At 37.4% G+C, this 22,057-nt stretch overlaps 2 protein-coding genes across 2 annotated transcripts; one reads left to right on the plus strand and one right to left on the minus strand.

Annotated features, from left to right (window-relative positions):
* Window positions 1-6,020: 6,020 nt before the first annotated feature.
* Window positions 6,021-6,269, plus strand: Smp_200130 (uncharacterized protein; the record flags this gene model as incomplete). Its single annotated transcript, XM_018795036.1, has 1 exon — window positions 6,021-6,269. The coding sequence occupies one exon, from the start codon at window positions 6,021-6,023 to the stop codon at window positions 6,267-6,269; it is 249 nt and encodes an 82-aa protein (XP_018649389.1).
* A 3,153-nt stretch (window positions 6,270-9,422) lies between these two features.
* Window positions 9,423-21,564, minus strand: Smp_103950 (serine/threonine kinase; the record flags this gene model as incomplete). Its single annotated transcript, XM_018795037.1, has 12 exons — window positions 9,423-9,498; window positions 10,929-11,068; window positions 11,716-11,858; window positions 15,328-15,377; window positions 15,416-15,539; window positions 15,584-15,643; window positions 20,779-20,966; window positions 21,002-21,083; window positions 21,114-21,216; window positions 21,251-21,322; window positions 21,353-21,425; window positions 21,457-21,564. The coding sequence occupies 12 exons, from the start codon at window positions 21,562-21,564 to the stop codon at window positions 9,478-9,480; spliced, it is 1,164 nt and encodes a 387-aa protein (XP_018649390.1). The 3' UTR covers window positions 9,423-9,477.
* Between the last annotated feature and the right edge of the window lie 493 nt (window positions 21,565-22,057).

Here is a 22,057-nt window from a genome sequence, read left to right on the forward strand (position 1 = left end):
CAACAGTCGAACACGAGCAGAGAAAGTAAAGGCACAAGCAGAGTACGCAGAAGCAGACAATCAAGTGGAGAAGAGCATTAGAGCTAACAATTAGTTATACGTGGAAGACCTAACAACGACAATGGAAAAAGCTGCACAGAAGGAAATATAAAACAACTATATGACACAACGAAGAAACTAGTAAGGAAACATAGTAAACCAGAGAGACCAGTCAAGGATAAAGAAGACAGGCCAATCGCCGTTATTCAAGAACAAAGGGATATGTGGGTAAAATACTGTGAGAAACTCTTGAATAGGCCAGCTCGATTGAATCCACCGGACATCGAAGCAGCACACACAGACCTTCCTATAGATGTCACTCCACCAACGATCGAAGAAATCAATTGTGACCATCAGACAAATCAAGAGTGGGAAAGCAGCAGGACCTGACAATATACCAGCTGAAGTACTAAAGTCAGACATAGAAGTAACTGCAAACATGCTTCACGTTTTACTCATGAAGATTTGGGAGGAATAACAAGTGCCGACAAACTGGAAATAAGGATACCTCATCAAGATACCAAATAAAGGAGGTCTGCGCGACTGTGATAACTGCAGGGGCATCACACTACTATCAATACCAGGAAACGTTTTCAACAGAGTGTTGCTGAACCGGATGAAGGGTTCGGTAACTTGAACTCCTGAATAGAAATGGGAAAGAGGAATGCCAAATCTCACAATGCATTGATAATCAGAAGCAGGCATGAAAAGGATGAATAGCAACTGGAAAGTATTGCACAGGACAGAGTTCTTCTATGGTTAACCCATTGGCTGGTTGAGTGTTATCCACATGATTTGTTGTGTTTTGTAAAACTGATATCTGTAGTGGCTCAGCGAATTTACAGTTTGTGGAAGTTTCTTTTTTTGTTCTCTGTTACACACTATGTGACTGTAGGTGAGATATTCATAATAAATATGTACCATTATTTGTTATTGATCTTGCTCAATATCATAGACATATAACAAAAGGAAATACAGTACTGGGTTTTTCTCAACAATCGAATATACCAAGGCTTACACAAGATGACGTTCAGTTTTACTTAGGTTTGTGCTTCCAGGCTTCACTTATCTTTTCTTTCATAACATCAGTTATACGAAGCTGTAAACAGGTTATTGATGACCACGGACATTCACTGTCAATATACTTGCTTTTAAGGAGGTCATTGCTTGCATCCCGATTGATTTTAAACCCGGCTTGGACCTAATTCAAAGTGTTGGAGATGCTAACTTACCAAATACATTTAGAAAGAAACCCGTCCTAAAGTTCACATATTGATTTAAAGAAAATTCTGTTTCATAACTTTCAGCCGCGACCAGCGGAACTGAACCGTTTTGGTTGTGACGGATGTATCCACTGAAGACTATGGAACGTTATCTTGCAACATCGTGGATTGATTGTGTTTAGGCTGGTTGTAAATTGTTATGTCGGAATCGCTTGTTACCTATACTTGCAAAACGAGGAACCGCTGCACCTCTCATGGCGCGAAGTAAGAACACTAAGACTGGTACAAGTGAAGATTTATTAAAACAAAACATGATGACCCTAGTCGAAAATGCACCTATTTTTATTATTAATTAGGATAAAATCACATTTATGAAAAATACTATGATAATTAGAAGTATTTGAATTGTAGTATAAACTAGTAATCCCCGGAATAACGCAATGTAATCAAGAAGTATTAGATGAGCCCGAACGAATGTATTGTATTTGGAATTCAAAATTACAACAGTCATCAATACGAAGAAGTCATTGATTTATTTAAACATCACAAATACCCAGACTTATAACAAATCACATGGTACATGTTATGCTGAGCATAGTTTATGTTAATTTAATACGAGAATATCGTATCTTGAACAAACACCACACTCAAGTAAGTCAGTGTTATACCGAATAAAATATCACACTGGAAAATAAAGCACATGTCACACTGAGTAATCATCACATTGAATTAAAACGAAAGTAATATTAAACAAAAATGATAATGAGCCAAAAAAAAACTTAATCTCGCTTTTTAATCCCATCAAATCAAATTGAAGTTAGGCTTGTATATGATCGAGTCCCAGATCATTGTTTAAGAGGATATGCGTTCGCATACAAGACCGAAAGTCCTGGGTTCAGTTTTTGATCACTGGTTCATGGATGTGCACTTCTGAGGAGACGGCGCTTCCAGGTTTTCGATGTTTGCCTGACTTAGATCGACTCATATTTTCACCCAATAAATTTTTCTTAAGATTGGTCATTTGGGATAGCTGGGGCTTGAAGGGAATATAGAGTTGTTATTTGTGATATGGAAGTTTTCGTTAGATTATCGCTGTTATACCCTTTCCGTAACACAAAAAAATTTATTTTTATGACACTTTACATTGGACCTGTACTTTATAGGAACATGAATAGGAGGAGTACCATGGAAGCAGTTCGATAAAGATTTTTAGCCCAGGAGGATGTAACCGATAGATAAATTTATTTCTTGACTGGTGAAAACCATAGATTCGTGATAGTTCGCTATCAGTAAACAGATAACTATGTGAATATATCTCATGAGATAAACTTTTATTTGCAAAATGTGTACGTATGTGTGAAAAATTTAGAGAACACAAAATAAATCTACTTCATACTAAATTGTTCGTTGCTTTTGCTTCAGTTTATCGATAGAATTTGTTGTATATGATCATAACACTTGCTTTGCCTACTGGTATATAGGCTTTCCGTGGATTGTCGTAAATCACTGCTGAAAAGACTATTTTGTGAATTAAGGAGGAAGATCTATTGCTTTAAGTTGTGTTTGAAGATATTTATGTATTAAGTACCATCTTGATGAATTTGAACTATCCGACTACCTGCGTTACATCAGCGAGGTTTTAACGAAGCAACCAGCTAAGATGACTTTACATCGACATGCATTTTATTCCATGTAATATGGTCAGGAACACAAAACATTATTTAACTTGAAATATAACTTAGATCAAACGAAACTAGCAACCTTGATTTGACGTTTCAAAAGATTATTAGTTACTGCTAATTGAAAAAGCGAATATGATCACTTTACAATGTTAAGATAAATGCATTCCTTTGGTATCCGTTGTTTCATTATTATTTTAGAAGTTTAAAGATCCCCATAGAAAATGAATATTCATCATTATTTGTTGTGTGGTAGAAAGGACAGTTCATATGCTAGGTGAATCCAGACATACCATGTGGCTGTGCGTACAAGCTATGTGAAGGGTAAATAATAAACACTAAAGACAAGCTATTGGTTGGGAAGATTTGTGAACGTTAACAAGACCCTGACTTATATGTCAGGGATATGCATTCTTAATCGTGTAGCGGATTAGGATCCAGTAAAATATACGTTTATCTTTTTTGGTAGACCTCAGAGAGTAACAACACTAGAATCCGATGTTTTTAGATGGGTGTGATGCAGTAAAGGAAATCTCAATAGTTTCTTCTTTAATTTTCCATGGACAATCTGAGATGTCTTGTAAAGTAACAAAATCCACATTGAATGCATACTCTACCGGAATATAGCTTTCAAAACTCACCACCGATCTTCGCTCTTCTTTACAAGATTATCCTTTATCGTAGTGCGGAGACGCCAAGCACTTGTAAACTGTAGGGTCACTGAATATCGAACAGATCATTGATCCCTGTCAAGGATAGTCAACGCGCACAAATCAATCGTACGCCATGGACTAGCTCACGCAGCAGTGGTTGTTCTTTCACTTCTGTATTTTCGTGGTTGTACCTTAACTAATATATTCTTGTAATAACGTCCTTTGTGTTGTACAGTCTCCATAGCGTCCATGATCCTTTGATGCGTCGATGGTTCAATCCACGTAAGGGCTGGTCGCGAGGTGTGACTTCAGCGTTAGTTGGTTCGTCACCATTCTCGTCTAACTATAGTAGGCCCCCAATCATTTCGACATAGAACATCAATGTTGATGTTCTACACTGGTGAGCAAGACTTCGAATAACGCAACCTATCACTGCGATTTTTTCCATTGTACTCTATACTTATTATTTTTCCTTTTTTACGTCTCCTATGTTAATCAGTTGCTCCGAACATTCGTTGCTTCATATCCTTGTTGATTAGTATTTCAACTGAAATAATTGGTTCAATCGATAGAACTAACCAATCAACTACGGCTATAATCGACTATCATGGTTCTTTAACAAGCATTAGCAGCATGTAAATGCTCCTGTGTAATATGTCTGTTAAAATATCAACCACTCGTAAGTATAGCCTTAAGGCAACACGAACGCATATCTGTTTGCAACTTATCCACTTGTATAACCAATACAGGATAAACTGTCGATTATAAATTCATCTTTCTGCTTAATCACTATCAACTAACTACTATCAGAAACTATGGTAAGATTAAACTATACTGCCGACCTTTGAACGAATCTCAAATGACCTTGAGAAATATTAGCCAATCAGAAGACAGTTAGTATACAGTAAAAATATATTATACAAAACCAAAGAATTAAAGTGGAAACACTTCTTTTACATGGGTCAAAAACTTCTCAATGTCAGATATAGGTTCAGAAGTTCTAAAATCATAGTGCATACGGTACAGGAACACATCCATATGGCTCCATAGTAGTCGACCTCTGAAACCATGATAAGGTCTCAAAAATTCTTTTAGCCTCGACCACATAGCTTCAATAATGTTAGTATATTGGTATGGTTTACGGGTTAGGGTTAGAGTTAAGGTTTAGGTGTAGGGTTTAGGGTTATGGGTGAGACTATAAGTTATGGACAACCTTTGAGCGACGCTAGAGTGACTCTGAGAGTGTCAACATAATAACTAGGACCAAATGAGGGTTATAAACCTGTGTGAAGAATTCAAATTATGATTTACAGTTCATGATTAAGGCTAGGAATTATACTTAGGGTTTTCATCACGAACTGACATCAGCTATAATGCCGAAACTCTATTCATCCAAATGGATAATTGAATTTCGCGCCAAAATCTTATGATCACTGCTATTGTAGACGCCAAATTATCACGTCTTTCCTAAAATCCGCTGTAAACCGACCGTACGTAAGCATCAGACACCGAACTTAGCGCCGTGACCTTGAAAACCCGCAAAAGCTTCTGATTGGTTCGGCAGTATAGTTTAATCCTACCGAAACTATCTACTAGAATATTTTACTTTCTTGACCACTGCCTGCCTAATTTCCAATTGCTGAGGTCCATGGCGAATCAGAGGATACAAATGCTAGAAATTTACGGTGAGTTTGAACTATAAATTTCCTGCAATGTTAGATCTTGCTTAGACTGTTTCGCCAGGCAAGGCTACGTGTTTGGCTCAAATTAAATTTGGACGTATATCAATCCAGTCTACAAAGCTTCGTTAATCTACGAATTCGATCAACAAATTTCAGATACTTGGGAGCAAGAGTAACCCAGGCGAGTTTCATAACTGTGTTAAATAATTTCGTATAATGTTTGTGATGTCTAATAACATTTCGAGGCTACTTTCACTTAGAGTAGTCATACATTCTGTCACTGCCGTCAAATTTTAGTCGAAACCATGTACATTTATGACTCGTTAGTCGTCATGCTGTAGAAAAACGTATTACGTGTACACGAGCAATCTTAGTCCATGTCCTTACTAGACAATTCATCGTATTTAATATGTCACTTAACACGAGATAATAAGCTCTTTTACGAAACGATCACGTTATCTAAACCTAAACTTTAGTTACATTGGTGGTTACCATTTTAATTATTGTTTACTACACGCTTTGTATGTGCTGTTATCTCACGGTAAATCATGGCTCGATTTCCTTATCGTACGGAAGTCACTTGAATTCCGTCTTCGGTTTATTCACATGCAACACGGGTTTGGAAAATATCTAAACGACCTCTGAAACTCTCCACGAACCCCACGATAATGTTTGCTACTTCACATCCAATTGCTACATAAACAATGCCCAAACGAACGTTCAGTACAATTGTCAGTATACGAAATGATGTTACTTCGATGTGACATTACAACACATCCGAACTATTGTAGTTATTCAATTTCGACGTCGTATTTTTTTTCATCCTATGAAGTATTGTTTCCGCGTGGCTGTTATCTAATAGATGATTTCGGTACATCAATCGGCTGTTCAACTACTCGACGATCTAAAGCCTGTCCAGTTCAATTGGTGGTTTTACGACACATTCACGCGAATCTTCAGTTTACGCAGTCGAGCGAATCTCCTGCAAACTGACAACGATATTGTCGTCACTACCCCAACACTGACAGCATTTTTCACTGATATCATTGACATGAGTCCAGAGTGACACTCTTGGTTTCTTATGTTCTTTTCGACATTTTTCGGTCCACTCATCAAACACATGTGCAGCACTCACCGCTTATCATCTTTTAGAGATTTCATCGTGCCACCTTTCGCTCTCGCTCTGTATTCTTCGACCCATATTGATTTTCACAGCAGTTATCAGTTTTTCCAAACTGACTGCAAGTTGATCAGAAGCTTCGCACAAGGAAACCACGACTTATCTTCACGGTTATACTTCTGTACTTACAGTTAGTCTGTTAAATATAGATATAACTAGAAATCGACGCTTACGAACGACACGCTTACTTGAACGACACTGACTTTCTACTCTGTACCGAGGGCAGTACAAACATTATCATCGATTGATAATACACTTATCGTACTATCACTGTGAAATCACTACTCTTGCGGCAAACTTAACGTTTCTCATCTGCGGAACTCAACCACTTGTCAGAGCTATCTATTTCAACGCGACTTGATAAAACTCTAAAATGTCATGTTTCTTTTTCTATTATTTTTATGGTTGATCGCTTAACATTCAACCAACGTCCTTGTTACGTGTTATTACTCGTTGTTTCCCGATCAGTTTCTGCAGCCTCTTTTCCGTTTCTCTTACAGCTCAGCAACACCCGGAGGATTCATGTTAATCGTCTGGCAACCTCCGGCGCGCGACTACTCCCAACATGTTTGGTATCGATTCAAACTGCCGTTGAATCTGGTGGGGGAGTATTGTAGGGTCACTGAATATCGAACAGATCATTGATCCCTGTCAAGGATAGTCAACGCGCACAAATCAATCGTACGCCATGGACTAGCTCACGCAGCAGTGGTTGTTCTTTCACTTCTGTATTTTCGTGGTTGTACCTTAACTAATATATTCTTGTAATAACGTCCTTTGTGTTGTACAGTCTCCATAGCGTCCATGATCCTTTGATGCGTCGATGGTTCAATCCACGTAAGGGCTGGTCGCGAGGTGTGACTTCAGCGTTAGTTGGTTCGTCACCATTCTCGTCTAACTATAGTAGGCCCCCAATCATTTCGACATAGAACATCAACGTTGATGTTCTACAAAACTAAGTGGGAAAACACTTTAAAGCCCTATATTTCTGTTCTTAGTAGTATCTATATAAAGGATAAATTAATGTTTGAATCCGTTCACAGATTTGCGCTTTGCACTCTTGGAGTTGTTCCTTATACTATAATAAACTTGGATTTGATCCTTTATAAAGGTTGAGTCTTAAGCTAAGTTTCCTCTCTTTGTTAAAATATTTAATGAAGTGCCGTTTACATCCACTGACGTAATGTAATATAAAGTAACGCCTAGTTATATCATCTGTAACTCTTGATGTTTAATGAAGCGGCTTATTCACAATCTCTCTATCTGAATTGTTTTACCATTAAATTTCCGAGACGTTGGGATAGTTTACCTCGATCTATCCGCGAAATAAAAGCAGTCCCACCATCTTTTTGTCGTTTGAATGCCCACATGTATCCTCTGAAGCTGTCTTAAATATGCTTACATCCTAATATATTATCCGTCCCATTAGTGAGATTATATGAACATTAAATATTTGATTATTAGTACTGAGCTCACTTATTGTAGTTCCTTTTCGGTATATATTTAACATTTAGATCGTCCCCAGTAAATGTAAATGACATATATCCTGAACAGTAGATAATAAAACAACCTGACACATAACGGTGGACCTATCATATTGATCATGGCTATTGTTATTCTGTGCTGTTTCCGTTTCATTTTTTGTTGTTGTAGATGATTATGATTAATCTGTGATTGCACTCTGTATAAACTGTTCAAACATCATCAGGATGTCCTACTACCCTTACAAAGAGTTAAAGGTTCTCAACTGATACCTCAAATTGTTGTAATTCATGTGAGCTTTACTCGCTAAATACTTTTATAAATATATAACTTCAAACAATCCCAAGTCATACATGTCCTTTACATGAAACATCGCAATGTGTCAACCTGATCATGCCTGTAAATTGGCATGCGTTCTGTAATCATTTTCAGAATATAATATTATTTGTTTGTTTAGACTCAAGATATCAATGCACTATTTATGCAAAAAAAACGAACTAGGATCCCACCTAATTTTTACGATTCGAAATATGATGTATGAATTACTAATGCAGTACACAATACTCTACAGGCGCACAAATAAATATTACTCTAAATACAACAGTATCGAGGATAAAACAAACCCACACTGATGACATTTTTCAAAATATCGAGTTATCATGCGATTTCATTATGCGTTTAATAAGTTTAGTAGAAACGCAGGTTTTACTGCAGACACATAAATGAATAGTTCTTTCATATATATAAAACGTCTAAGAAATATCCATTTGACCTTTAAAACAACATGGAATGAATGTTAACAGGTAAGCAATCAACAATACTGAATAAACCTCGTATAGGATGTGAATAAAACAAATCTTAAGCTAAAAGAGCAACTATATAAACCGAGAACAACATAATACTGGATATGGTATGATACTTAACTATTAAGATAAATATTCATGGATAATTATGGATATGATTTCTACTAGAAAACTACAGTGATTTTGAGCGAAGAGAATTCCATAGGGAATTTCTAAACAGCAATATTGAAATCAACAGAAACGGTAGTCTATATATCAATCATACAAAGATATCCACAGCAGATAAACAAATCCTTTTTTAAAAACGTCGAGACCCTCATTAGAAGAGAACCACTGGAAAAAGCCGGATCTGATTGTTGAAATTTATTATTACATGGAATCAGGTTACTGGTTGTGAACCTAATAAGTTTACTCTAGCGTGATGCTTGCGCTTATGATGTGTTTTTCGCTTTTAAATTGATCTTTGGGTTCAGACAACTCTGAGAAAAGAACCTTTATTTTAAACAACAAGGTCGTCAATATAAACTAGAGAAGTAAAGACTTGAAAATTTATCTAAACACATTATTACAGTTGAGATGGTTAATATTACTTCGGTAAGAAGTTAATTATGATTTTAATGGACGTGAAAAATTGACGGTTATGAATGACTACGGAGAATAAATTAAAAACACCAAGAAATTAGAAATGCACAAATGTATTATATAAATGTCTTAAAATTTATAGTGTTGGTTCTGCTTAAGCTCGACGTTTCTTCACCTAGAAACAAAACAACAGAATGAGTACAGCTTTGATTAACATACAAAATTTATAATTTGTGAATTACGCTTAATAGAAAAGAAAAGTAGGATTTAAAAATAGTCACATGGGAGATCTTATTATTACAGATTGATGAACACTTATAGAACTGTAGTTTTTTTAATTACTGTTGCCTACTTACATAGAAAAAAACATTAAAATTAAACTCCTTATAACTACTTTGTCATAGCATAAAGTTACAATGATTGTCATGAGAAGTAGTGAAACAGAAAGGAGCTATAAGAGGTAATTTGTTAAACACTTGACGGTACACATATACCTTTGTATCGAACAATTATGCATCAAAGCAACCACATTCAACTTCCTAGTTTATGAGAAACCCTAAGTGTTGATGTTATTGATGGTTATTCATACAAATAGCGGTACAATCAATAAGCTCTAGATTGAAGATTCACTGATTGAAGATTGAGAACCTATACTGTTAAGTCATAGCTTTAAAGTGTATGAATAGATAGTTAAAATTGAGCTTCCTTTGATACAATGAATAAATGAGTTTCTATTTGTTGGGGACATTAAATCCCCAGAACTCACTTGGAAAATGTCCTAATTATGTAATTTTATTCTGTTTTCGCGCCAAGAAACGCTTAGTTGACCTGCACTTTATATTTCCCACTCGGAATTCCTTGACTGTAATTGGTTGACGGATTTTTTTAGTAAGCTATTTTGTGGCTTTCCCTAGGGTGTTTCTATCATTATATAGATAAGCTTGATTTGTGTGCTTAGTGATCTCGTCTTTTCTGAGTGCCTGTAGAATACATTCTCTACGCCTCATCAAGACTTCTTGATCTAGTTACCAGGGCCGGGGACAAAGAATTAGAATAGCCTTTCGTGTCACTGTGTCATTGACCTTTGTTCCGTTTACCGAGTAAGGTGAACTCGTAATAGCATCAAGCATATCACTATTTATGGTTAGGTTGAATATTATTCATTGAATGACAAAACAAATGACAGATATACGGACTTCAGTAACTTCTGTAAAATGACGGGAATAGAACATTTTTTGATTTTAGGAGTACAGAAACACGATTGTTTAATGAAACTATTTACCACTTATACATTTAGTCCAATCAACGCTACAAATTCACTTACAAAAACTAAAGTAACAAAAATTATTTGGATTTTATTGTTTAAACGTCGACCGAATCTATTTAATAAGCAGATTAACGTGAGATTGAAAGTCGATAATTCTTCATCTAAACAATTCTAGAAAACATGATATTAACGGCTAAAAATTATGACGCCTACAAATTATTAACAACTATTCAAAAAATTAGTAAACAATTAGTAAAGGAATTCGAAATTTTCTGCAAATTGACCAATAAAAGACAAGTAGGTGATTCATAATGAAAATTCTTTAGAAAAAGACTTACAATTCTATCGAAGGCAGCATCAAATAATCCAGCAGTTTGATCTTGAGCTGGATTAGCACCTTTATTATCATATTCACCAGGAGAATTCTTACGCTTTAATCGATGTTGCGGAAAAGATGGCATCATATCAGGTTCGCATGCTGTTATCGATAAATAAGAGAAATTAGGGATGTTATTTGTTATTAAAGATTACTGCATCGCTTTAGTTAAATAAATACTATTTACCAACTAAATATATTGATAATTGTTTATAGAAATGAAATAAAGATTGTAAAGTATGCTTTAAACTAGTACCGAATAAAATGGTTTCAAAAAACTTAACAAAACATAGTGAGTTTTAAGTTACGTTTTGATGCACAAAAGTCAGACATTCCCAGACTGTCCTAGTGGCACCAGTTAGTAATTATACAGATGAAAACGGTTTATTAAAACTCGTTGTTTTATCAAAACTAGGCAGTAAGACACAATTTCCAAATATATGTTCAAGATGGTAGGTTTTATATGAAGTATTGCGAATTAATTATTACGCACAGATAGGTGAGGTAAGACTTGATTTAAGTCATGTTATTTGTTAACAAATGAATGTATTTATCAACCTCAACTTGTTGCAAATCATTTATATAACTTTCATAAACTTTTAATGTGTATAAAAATAACATACCACGATTTCGCATTTCAAAATTAGGCTTTATGAGAAGCGAATTCAAAAAAACGTTCATTCAATTAAATAAAATATTGATAATGGAATTGCACGAAATAATAATAATAGCTTTATTCAATCACTTACGTAAAGGATGTTCACGGAAATAAGAACTCTGACAGCATTCACGAGCCCGAGCCCGTTTAGACGGATCATACATGAACAAAAAATTTAATAAACGCAAACCAGCATCTGACAACCATGGGAAAGTATGGCGCAAATTATTGTACCTGGAGAACGCGAATGAAAAAAATTACGTGAATAAAACTTTAAAAATAATTTGCATACGAAGAAAAAGAATAATAAGTTAGATTTCATATATTGATGACAGAAGAATGAAGTAAAATAAGATTTTCACTGACTTCATTCCTCCTTATTACTATGTAGTCTTGTGTATGGGTTATGAAGCACCTGACGTAAAATGTCGAAAATATAATGTGAATAATATTACACCTTACGACTAAATTAATAATAGACGATAATCAATCTTAGTGAGGTCTAACACTAGATGGCGAGATCAGTGCCCTACTAAAAGATTTGGTAGCGAACAAACTGGTAAATAGCGAAAAAACCAATAGCCAACACTCATCAATCTAAGTTAACATAGTACGCAAGAATAAAAGGAAATCAATGAGGCGAAAAACATAATAAACAACTTTGTGAATGGATAGGCTACAAAATAAACCGAAAATGATAAGTTGATTGGGATTTGCATGTATACATTCTCTCTGGTTCTTAATAAAACATGTATTCAGTTTGAAACTTTATTTCACAGAAATATGTAGTACTTTATATATATATTGGTTGATGTTCTCCGTGTTGTATTTGAGGACCTCGTTTTCTCACAGTATGTGTTGACGCTTACTGATGCACAGGCTGCTGCTGCTACTACACTGGATGTCTTGACCTGCATTTGTTCGTGTGTATAGCGTGAAAGGGCTAGGTTATCTGAGAAGTCCGAATTGTCTAGTTGCATACAAGCTGTCCATTGTACTCCGTGCTTCCCCTCAGATGTCGAGGTCTTCATAATCCAGTCAACCACCAAAAGAAAGAGAAAGTAAGCAGCCTTGTCTGACTCCTGTCCTCCATACACGACTTTGTAGTGTAATCCGTCGCATGAATTCCGGATGATGCTGACGATTTTCTCAGGTACTCACGCAATAATTTTGAAGAACGTTCTCCTATCCACACTGTCAAACACCTTCTCATAGTCAAGGAAGTTGATTTATAGTGACGAGTTCCATTCAATTGGTTGTTCAGCAGTGATTTGTGATGTCGCGACTTGGTCGATACACAACAGATTCTTACGGAATCCAGCCTATTGATCTCGAAGTTGAGCGACTACCGAACCCTTCATTCGCGTCAGCAACACTCTGTTGAAAACGTTTCCTGGTATTTTCAGTAAGCTACAACGTAGAACCATGCGCACATATGCGTCGATCCAAGCGGTGATCCCAGTAGATGCGAGCAATATTTCTAAGACATCTGTGGTCAAGTACTAGTAACTTGAGAGTATCTTCTACTCTTAATGGCCAAGTTTCACAGCCGTAAAGTAGAACAGAGCGAACTGCTGAGCAGTATACTCGTCCCTTAATTGATAGACGGATATCTCGTCTTCGCCATAGGTGACGTAAGTTGGCAAAAGTCAAACGAGCTTTTTGAATCCGTGCTGAGATTTCGTCAGACACCAACCCATTAGGGCTGATCAGACTTTCAAGATAAGTGAAGTTGTCCACGCGTTCGACTACTTCACTCCCTATCCTTAGTTCAGGTGTGGATGCAGGCCAGTCCTGGAGTAACAATTTACATTTAGATGAGGAGAAACGCATTACAAACATCTTAGCATTGTTACTCAGTGCTAACAGAAGACTCTGCATTTTGTCAGAGTCTTCACCAAACAGGACTATATCGTCTGCGTATTCTAAGTCGCTTAGTGGAGCCCCTGGTAGGAGATCAATTCCTGAAAATTCAGTCGAAGAGAGTGTTATTTCCAGCAATAGGTCTATAATGAAGTTAAACAAAAGTGGGGATAGTGGACAGCCTTGACGGACACCACTTGAGGTTGTAAAGTCAGATGACAGTTCGCCATGAGCTCTCACTGGACTGGTAGTGTTCGAATAAAGAGCCTTCACAAGGAATTCTTAATTCCATTTTTTTCTATTAGTCTGAAGAGTTGCCTGGTGTCGACTACAGCCACTGCCTTTCTTATCTCTTTTGCTTTCGTTGCCCACCACTGCTCATGGTCGTTCCTTTGACTTTTCGTTAACCTAGATCTAATTCATTTACGCTCTTCGTTGTGTTCAGAGCCTGATGGGATGAGTTTGCGAGAATCCATCAGTGCAATAGACTTGGAAGAAATTCATTGATTTTTTGTAAGCTTTTGGTTCAAATTACCAATAGATGTTGATGTTTCCCTATCTTTCCGAGTTCTTACGGAGTCATTTAGCCGGACAGCACACAGGCGACTGTTAACGGGGATCCATTCTAATAGTGCTTTTTCTGCCCTTGTACTACGTGCTATGCCTGCACCTGCAAGTGCACGAGAACTAGTCATAGGGTCTCCAGATACACGGAGAGTGTATTTCGTCAGCTGTCCATTTTGGCGAGGTGAGGTCAAGTGATTGACCACAATAAGATCCTGAATGCGTGTTTCGAAGACACAGAATACACAAATCGTACGAGATTCTAGGGTCTTAGCCAAGGAGGCCTGCTGACCGATTTGACCCAGGGTGTGTACGTAGAAGGATCCAATGTGTAGTTTGAAGCGATGTTTCAGGAAACCTGGGACAGTGTTTAAATGGTTTAACTGGTTCATTCTGGTTAGCGTTTTTTTAGCAAGATTGTTTTCTACGGGAAGGGGGATGCCAATCCTATGTCCAACCCTCCTCCTTTACCCGAGCTTGGGACCGGAAGTAGCCCCAGAAGAGCTAAAGGCGGAGGAAATAGAGAATGAATACAGCCGCGACCAAGAACAATTTATATCATCTGATGTTTTCAAACACTGATCGCAGTTATCGCACAAACCCCACCCAGGTAGTCTGCTCTCACCAACATGGTTTAGCTCAGACCAGCTATCAATGACTCCATAGATTGATACCATAAGTTCGTTAGGCCAAACCTAGCTTCCTTCCAACTTACTCGCATACAACAGCAAACATCGCCTGTCGAATCGAAAGATGGTCAGGCATACGTAGCACGTGTGTTAATCACATCAGTCGATGAGGATTTAAAACAATTGAAACTAAAATTTAGTATCCGATCGTCACATTTACTAAAAATCGAGTAGTGCAGTTTTTAGAAATGAAATTGTACAACAAACTTCGCTAAAGTATTTTAGTTCTATAATTCTTTATTCTAAGAATTAGGAATGGGAACATCGGAGATACATGGTAGTTAGTTATTTAGGGCTTTTAGCAAACATCACTAGGACCATAAATCAAGTATTGTTGCTCAATCCCAGTTATTTGCTAAAATGAAACCTCCTCGAAGAATATGACATATAAAGTGGATTGTTAAATGAATCTTTAAACCTATCAATTACCATCAAATTACCTAAAAATTAGACTGTGATAAGTGGAATTTATAAACGCGATGGTGCGATGACCAGGAACCACTCACACAAAACGAAGAAAAACAAATAAAAGGGAACAAGAAATTCTGAATACTCAAGATAGCAAATGATAGATTATGCAAACTTACGGTTGCTTTTTCAGATTTATTTTCTCTAAAGCTGGTAATTTTGAAAGATTCTAGAGCAAAGACAAGTAAGTACATAACTTGGACATACCGGCCAAATTTGATCATTCGGAGTGCCCAATAAATCAATAATTAGCTCCAGTTGGTGAACCTCTGTCTTCCCGGGAAGAAGCGGTTTGTGTAATAAAAGCTCACCCATAATACAGCCGGCTGACCTGATATTTCAAAACTAGGATGAAACAAAGTAACTTGAACTAACCATATATCAACAGCTTTAGTTTGGTTCTTATCGCCAAGTAAAATTTCCGGTGCTCGGTACCTACGAGTTAAAAATTATAGGCAACTGTAAATTTAATAATCATGTATAACTTCAATCTGCAGAATAACATATTCGTGGAAACGAGAGAACAAACACATGGACTTAAAAATATTCAAATCATGTGTAAAGAAACCATCAAGACACTTGGTAGATTAAATACTATGAGCTCTCATTAACTGTAGTGGCTGGGATGTGTAACGCATTCGCAAACTCTGATTATTTTCGTTGTGCTATTTTGGCTAAAGTATGAGCAGTTTGGAAAGACTTAGAGGTACCTAAATCAACAGAGTATCATTAAATGAAGCCATTAACTGTTTGACTTACCTATGTCAAATATACAGACTTCCTGGTCGTAGTTTGTGAGGCAATTGTTATCGGTGGATGGCAGGAAAGATTACTCGATATCAGTCTCAAAGAAATAGATGCAGTCACTTTTAATTCTGCTGTGAATCTTAAGCATGATGTCATTTTAGACAGTTAAATAGATCCTTGTAAAGTATATTTCGAGTTCATTTTTTACTGCACTTGACACTGATTTCCCGCTTATATTCATCTAGTTAACTTCCTCCGATGGGGACTTGGGTCGACATATATGTCTTAAGTTATGAGTAGTTTACAACTGACTGATTGCAGACGAGGTTACACTGCTTTATGTTTACATCGGTGTGAAGCGTCAAAATTTGGAACCAAGGTCGAGTACAAACATCATAAGGTTGAAACTCTTATCTGCATATTAACCAGATAAGAAATGGAGGGAACATTCTGGAAAACCAATTATATAGTTATGAAATAGGAGATCGTAATGCCAAAAGAATGCAAACTTGTAAATGATTTCCCTAATCTAATCAGTGAGCCAGAAGATTGGTTTGAAAATATACTACAAAGGAACGGGAAAGTGCACAAATGTTTTAACGCGTTTGTTGTAGAACAATAGGTAATCTTGCGTGCGATTTTAATAAACGAGGTGAATTTTCTCACGTTTTGAGATGTTAGATTCCTGTTGGGACTATCATTATCGACACGCCGGAAGGGGATAAAACCCCTGTCCAAACTACCGTTACGCACAACCTTAAAAAGTCTCACACTGTCAGGGCAAAAAAACTATTACTCATCGACAGTGCGCTTACTCTAAACACTGCTGGCGAGGTAACTAGAACCATAAGATCGGTGGGGAGCGGAAATCTCTCCCAAGACAAATTGGACATAATAAATGAATAGACTGCTCCAAAAGTCAAAACAAAAAGGGAAATTAAAGAAAAGCTTCTGATAGTTAGTGGGAAGAGAACGGCGAAAACACGGAAGAAAGCCGTGAACATGACTTTCAAGGAAGTCGAGTCCATCTAGAGTTTAATTATTTGGAATCTGGAGTCAAAAGATAATCAGTCTGCTAGACGGTATGCGCATGTTCTGCAGTTGGTGGAATTTGCTATCAGAATTGTTTTGCTGGAAGAGGTTTGGGGAGTACATATAACTACTGTAAAAAGACTCAAATAGGTTGGAGGCAAGGCCGAACCAAAAGAGGACCTTAAAGTTAGTATTCAGAAATAACAAGGAAAGAGAAGTGATACTAAATAACACATACAAAATCTGTAGCTCGAATATTCGTATTTGGTCAGATTGGTCACTTGAGGATCGAATTATTATTATTATTTAAACACAAATATTGGTACAAACGGGCACCAGATACATATGCGCCACACAAATCTCATTCCATTTGTGCGAAGGTTGTGATACTGCCCAGGTGTCTAAACTGAAGCAGGTGGTTTTCTTAGGGGGCAACACCCGGAACCTTTGACTTAAAGGTCTGATCCATAATGCAATGGAGATGAAGTCACATGGTAGCCGGTGACCAACAATTGGTTCATACGCCATTTGTTCCCTCAGGATACTGGAGCCCATGTGCACCACTTTTTCTTCATACCACAGTGGTGGTGTTACCGACATTCAGCGCCTAACTCCACCGGCAAACAGCGATCACCTCGTATTGTAACTCGAGTTTCAGATACAATGTACAGTATGAATCTACTGTAATTCATCCCGATATCTGGCTAGCCAGCATTCAGGCAATCAGAGACTGTGTTATCTCAACAAATTGATCAGTCAATGCAGATAAGTTGGGTGAAAACGAATGAAGTAATGTTAAAGCAATATTCGACGTCGTTCAAACACCGTACATCCCACGCTCAACACAAAAGCAACTACATTGCCCTCGATGGATCGATAGGAAAATCTGGAAGTTGCTGTGGCGTAAGAGAAAATTTCCGGGACTTATTCCTACCGATGGATCATGAGGCATTTAAGAGCGAGTGCCGGAAATCCGGAATATGCGTTAAATAACCTTAGCTAAATGCCTTGCTACTTACGAGAGAAAGTTGGTACATGATGGTCGTACTTACCCCAAAAAATTGTTTCCTTACATTAAACGGAGTGATAGAATTCCTCTATCACTGTTATACGAGGGTTTAGATACATTGAATCTAGTACGGCTAAAGCTGAGGTATTGTCAACTCATTTCAGAGCAGTGTACTACGACGATTTTGTTGTTAATATTTATCACAGCAACATGGCAGGGACAACAGCTACAAGACAAGTACTTGTGAGTGAAGAATCTGTTTTTTATTACCTATAGACATTGAACTCGTCGATTCATCCGACTCTGATGTGCTACACCCACGATTGCTGTCATCCCTCGTTGGCAACATTTCAGAACCACTCACGGTGCTGTCTAACATGTTCCGTCCCCACACTCAACTCCCTAATGATTGAATATTGTCGTTGGTCCTATATTTAGGTATGGAAAGAGACAAACTGTGTCTAAATACCGACTTGTCAGTCTAACTAGCACAGTAGTTAACGTATTTAAGAAAATAAACCGTGTTAAGTTACTAAGTCATATAGAATCATAAAATCAGCCAACGCCTGAGCAACGCAGATGTGTCTCATTGGACCATCCTAGCTCCCCTATTTTTCTACTCTACATAGATCAATCACAAAGTCTGTTTAAGTCATCGACACTTGTGTTCAGATGACGTGAAAATCTGGAGAAAAACAAATAGTCAGACTGACCATTTTGATTTCTAAACTGATCCAGACGGGTCAGTTTCATAGTCCAAAATTTGAGGTTTGGAAATTAATTTTAGAAAGCGTGGTAATGCATATTGGACACGGCAGCTGCTACTAGTATACTGTAAGCGGCACATCGCTTTCACGAGTGCAGAAAAGACAGGAGTAATAGTAGGCTGTGGGTTGAGAGAGACTGCACATTGTAATGCAGCCTCTGCATAAGATTTTGAATGTCATGGTCACTTCATAGAGCATTCTAATGCCTTTATGAGGACACTTGAGCGTCTAACATGTGAAAATTAAGTTACTGATTGGTCTTTCCAATCTCCTATACAATGAGCGTTTGAAACGTTTGGACCTTTTACCCTTGTCTTATCGTAGAATTGATGTAACCTCACATTGACACTTTGTATCTTAAATAATGATTTTAGTGTTAACATGTCTTAGCGTTTTGCTTCCCACAGGACTAATCATCTGGGCGATTGCTAAGGGTTTCGTAAACAGCAGCTGGATAAATTCAGAGTTGGATTCTGTTATCATCTAACAGTCAATGACTGAAATGTCCTGCTCGAACAAGTGGCATCGACCCAATCAGTAAACACTTCTACGGAGAAGCTGGATTTTTTACATGAAAACAAACTGGAGGAGTTAACGCAGGTAAAATGGTCTACTTTCGTTATTTGTGAAGACTAAAATAATGGGTAATGTTATTCAGTCCGATTGCAACCATTGGGACTGATCACCTGTGAAATCAAGGCTAGAAGACACAAATAGAATAAAAACGATGGGACCCTATCGATCCCTGCAAGTGATTCTTGAGGTATGTCAGTCGGTCAGTCAGCTACAACGTAGGACCAGGCACATATATGCATCGGTCCAAGTTGCCATACCTCGTTAGCACAACAAGATCAACGCCGGAATCATAGAAGTAGTTAATTTAGTGGTGGTAATACATAAAAGAGAGGTTGTATATAAGGATATAGTACAGGAAGGAAGAAAGTTATGCAGCAATTTTAATCTCAAGGTTTAGGGGAAGATAAAGAGTGTATGTGTATTCGTCGGGTATGTCAAGTGGGACTGAAATGCTTGGTGGATATTCTCACACCAGTTTCAAACCAAGAGATTTTCCTGTCTGTCCTGCCAGATTGTTAGTAATATGGTGAAGCGGCGAGACTAAAGAACATGGACGAGCCAATCAAAAGCTTTCGCGGGCTTTCAAGGTCACGGCGCCAAGTTCGGTACCTGACGCTTACGTACGGTCGGTTTACAACAGATTTTAGAGAAAACATGATAATTAAGCGTCTACAAGAGAAGTGATCATAAGATTTTGGCGCAAAATTCAATTATACATTTCTATAAATAGAGTTTTGGCATTATAGTTGATGTCAGTTCGTGATGAAAACCCTAAGTATAATCCCTAACCTTAACCAAGAACGTAAATCATAATTTGAATTCTTCACACAGGTTTATAACCCTCATTTAGTGTTAGTTATTATGTGGACACTCTGAGATTCACTCTAGCGTCTCTCAAAAGGCGTCCATATTTTATAGTCTCATCCTTAACCCTAATCCTACACCCTAAACCATACCAACATACCGACAACACTGAAACTATAAGGTCGAGGCTGAAAGAATTTTTGAGACTTTTTCATGGTTCCAGAGGTCGACTACTATGGAGCCACATGGATGAGTTCCTGTGCCGGATGCACTATGATTTTAGAACTTCTGAACCTATATCTGACCTTGATAAGTATTTGAGTCATGTAAAAGAACAGTATCCCCTTTAATTTTTGAGTTTTGTATAATATATTTTTACTGTATACTGTCTTCTGATTGGCTAGTATTTCTCAAGGTCATTTAAGATTCGTTCAAAGGTCGTCCATGTTCTTTAGTCCCGCCGGTGAAGCCATCCCAGTCATTATTTGTTTTTGAGATTGTTAGTCGTTTTTGTAACAACCATTGACGTACACTTAATAATAACATCAACCGTTCTATAGCTGGATATTAGTATGAGAACGCAAATAAGTTTTATTACTAAAAATACACGAAAACTTTAAAGTGAACCTTCTCACCATAATGTAACAACGCAAGGAGTCATAGGATTGTGGGAATGGGTAGGGCGTGACAGTCCAAAGTCCGCTATTTTGACAAGACCTTTGTCATTCATCAACAGATTGGAGACTTTTAAATCCCTGTGGATTATAAAGTTTTCATGAAGGTATCTCAGACCTTTGAAAATCTGAAGCATGATGCATTTAACCTATCGTACGGATAAAGATTTTAACCACATGTTACCTGGGACTCGGTGAAAGGATTAGGCATGTTATCAAGTAAACTTGCCATATCCTGTTCACAATATTCCATAACAAGGAAGATGCTGAAAATGATCGGCATTACTAGAACATACCTATCTAAGCTCCGGCCAACAACGACTTCTCTCAAATGAACAACATTCGGGTGCTTTATACTTAGCAACAAAGTGATTTCGCGTAAACTGCTAATAGGGATACCTGTTGCACTTAACTTAAGGGTGAAAAAACTTGCCATCTCGAACATTTTCCATACGGACTTTCTTTAGGGCCACCACCTCTTTTGATACCGTATCACGAGCACGGTCTAATTTATTAGCTAAATTGTCATACTTACAGACAATTCCATATGTCCCTTCACCGATGCGGTTTAGCTTTTCAAATTCAGCAACACTACGACATCTGCCCTCCTAAAAAATGTTGTACCGTTTGCAAACTTACTCTAAATTCTGACGGTATCTTAAAGTATGAAAGTCTCTTGACACTGAAAATTCTGAAATCCCTAGAATCTGAGTCAGATTCACGAGCAGCAGACCGTGTAGCACACATATTGCAATTAGCGCTCCAAACATCAATTCCAAATATCTCACTCACGAAAAAGTGTTAATTAGTTGAGTTCTTTGTGCTCTCTTCTTATTGTTTCGGTACGGTTTCGGGAATCTTGCAATATTCAATAGTGGTAGCCTAGCCGCCAGACTGAAAAATCTCCAGTTACTGGGGAAGTTATTTGTGGATTTGTGTACAATTTAGTTTGAATGAGTGAGTTTGTCTCAGGACAGTAGGGATCCTTGATACCAGCAGCAATAACATTTACAGGCAGGAGGTTGACTGGTTATAATGTGGAAGTAATACAATGACAATTCCAGTAGTGAGAGATTATTGTTTCGAGAATCGCTAACTATTTACCTGATTGATAATGTGTAAGAGGACATAGTTGAAAACATAGGAGATAAACGGAGATAATAATGAGACATAGGAAGTAGTTGCTGGTTGTGCGGTAACGATAACCGTGGTGATTTGTGAAGAACGAATCAGACATGGC

The sequence above is a fragment of the Schistosoma mansoni genome, chromosome 1, assembly GCF_000237925.1.
Source record: "Schistosoma mansoni strain Puerto Rico chromosome 1, complete genome".
Taxonomy (NCBI): Eukaryota; Metazoa; Platyhelminthes; class Trematoda; order Strigeidida; family Schistosomatidae; genus Schistosoma; species Schistosoma mansoni.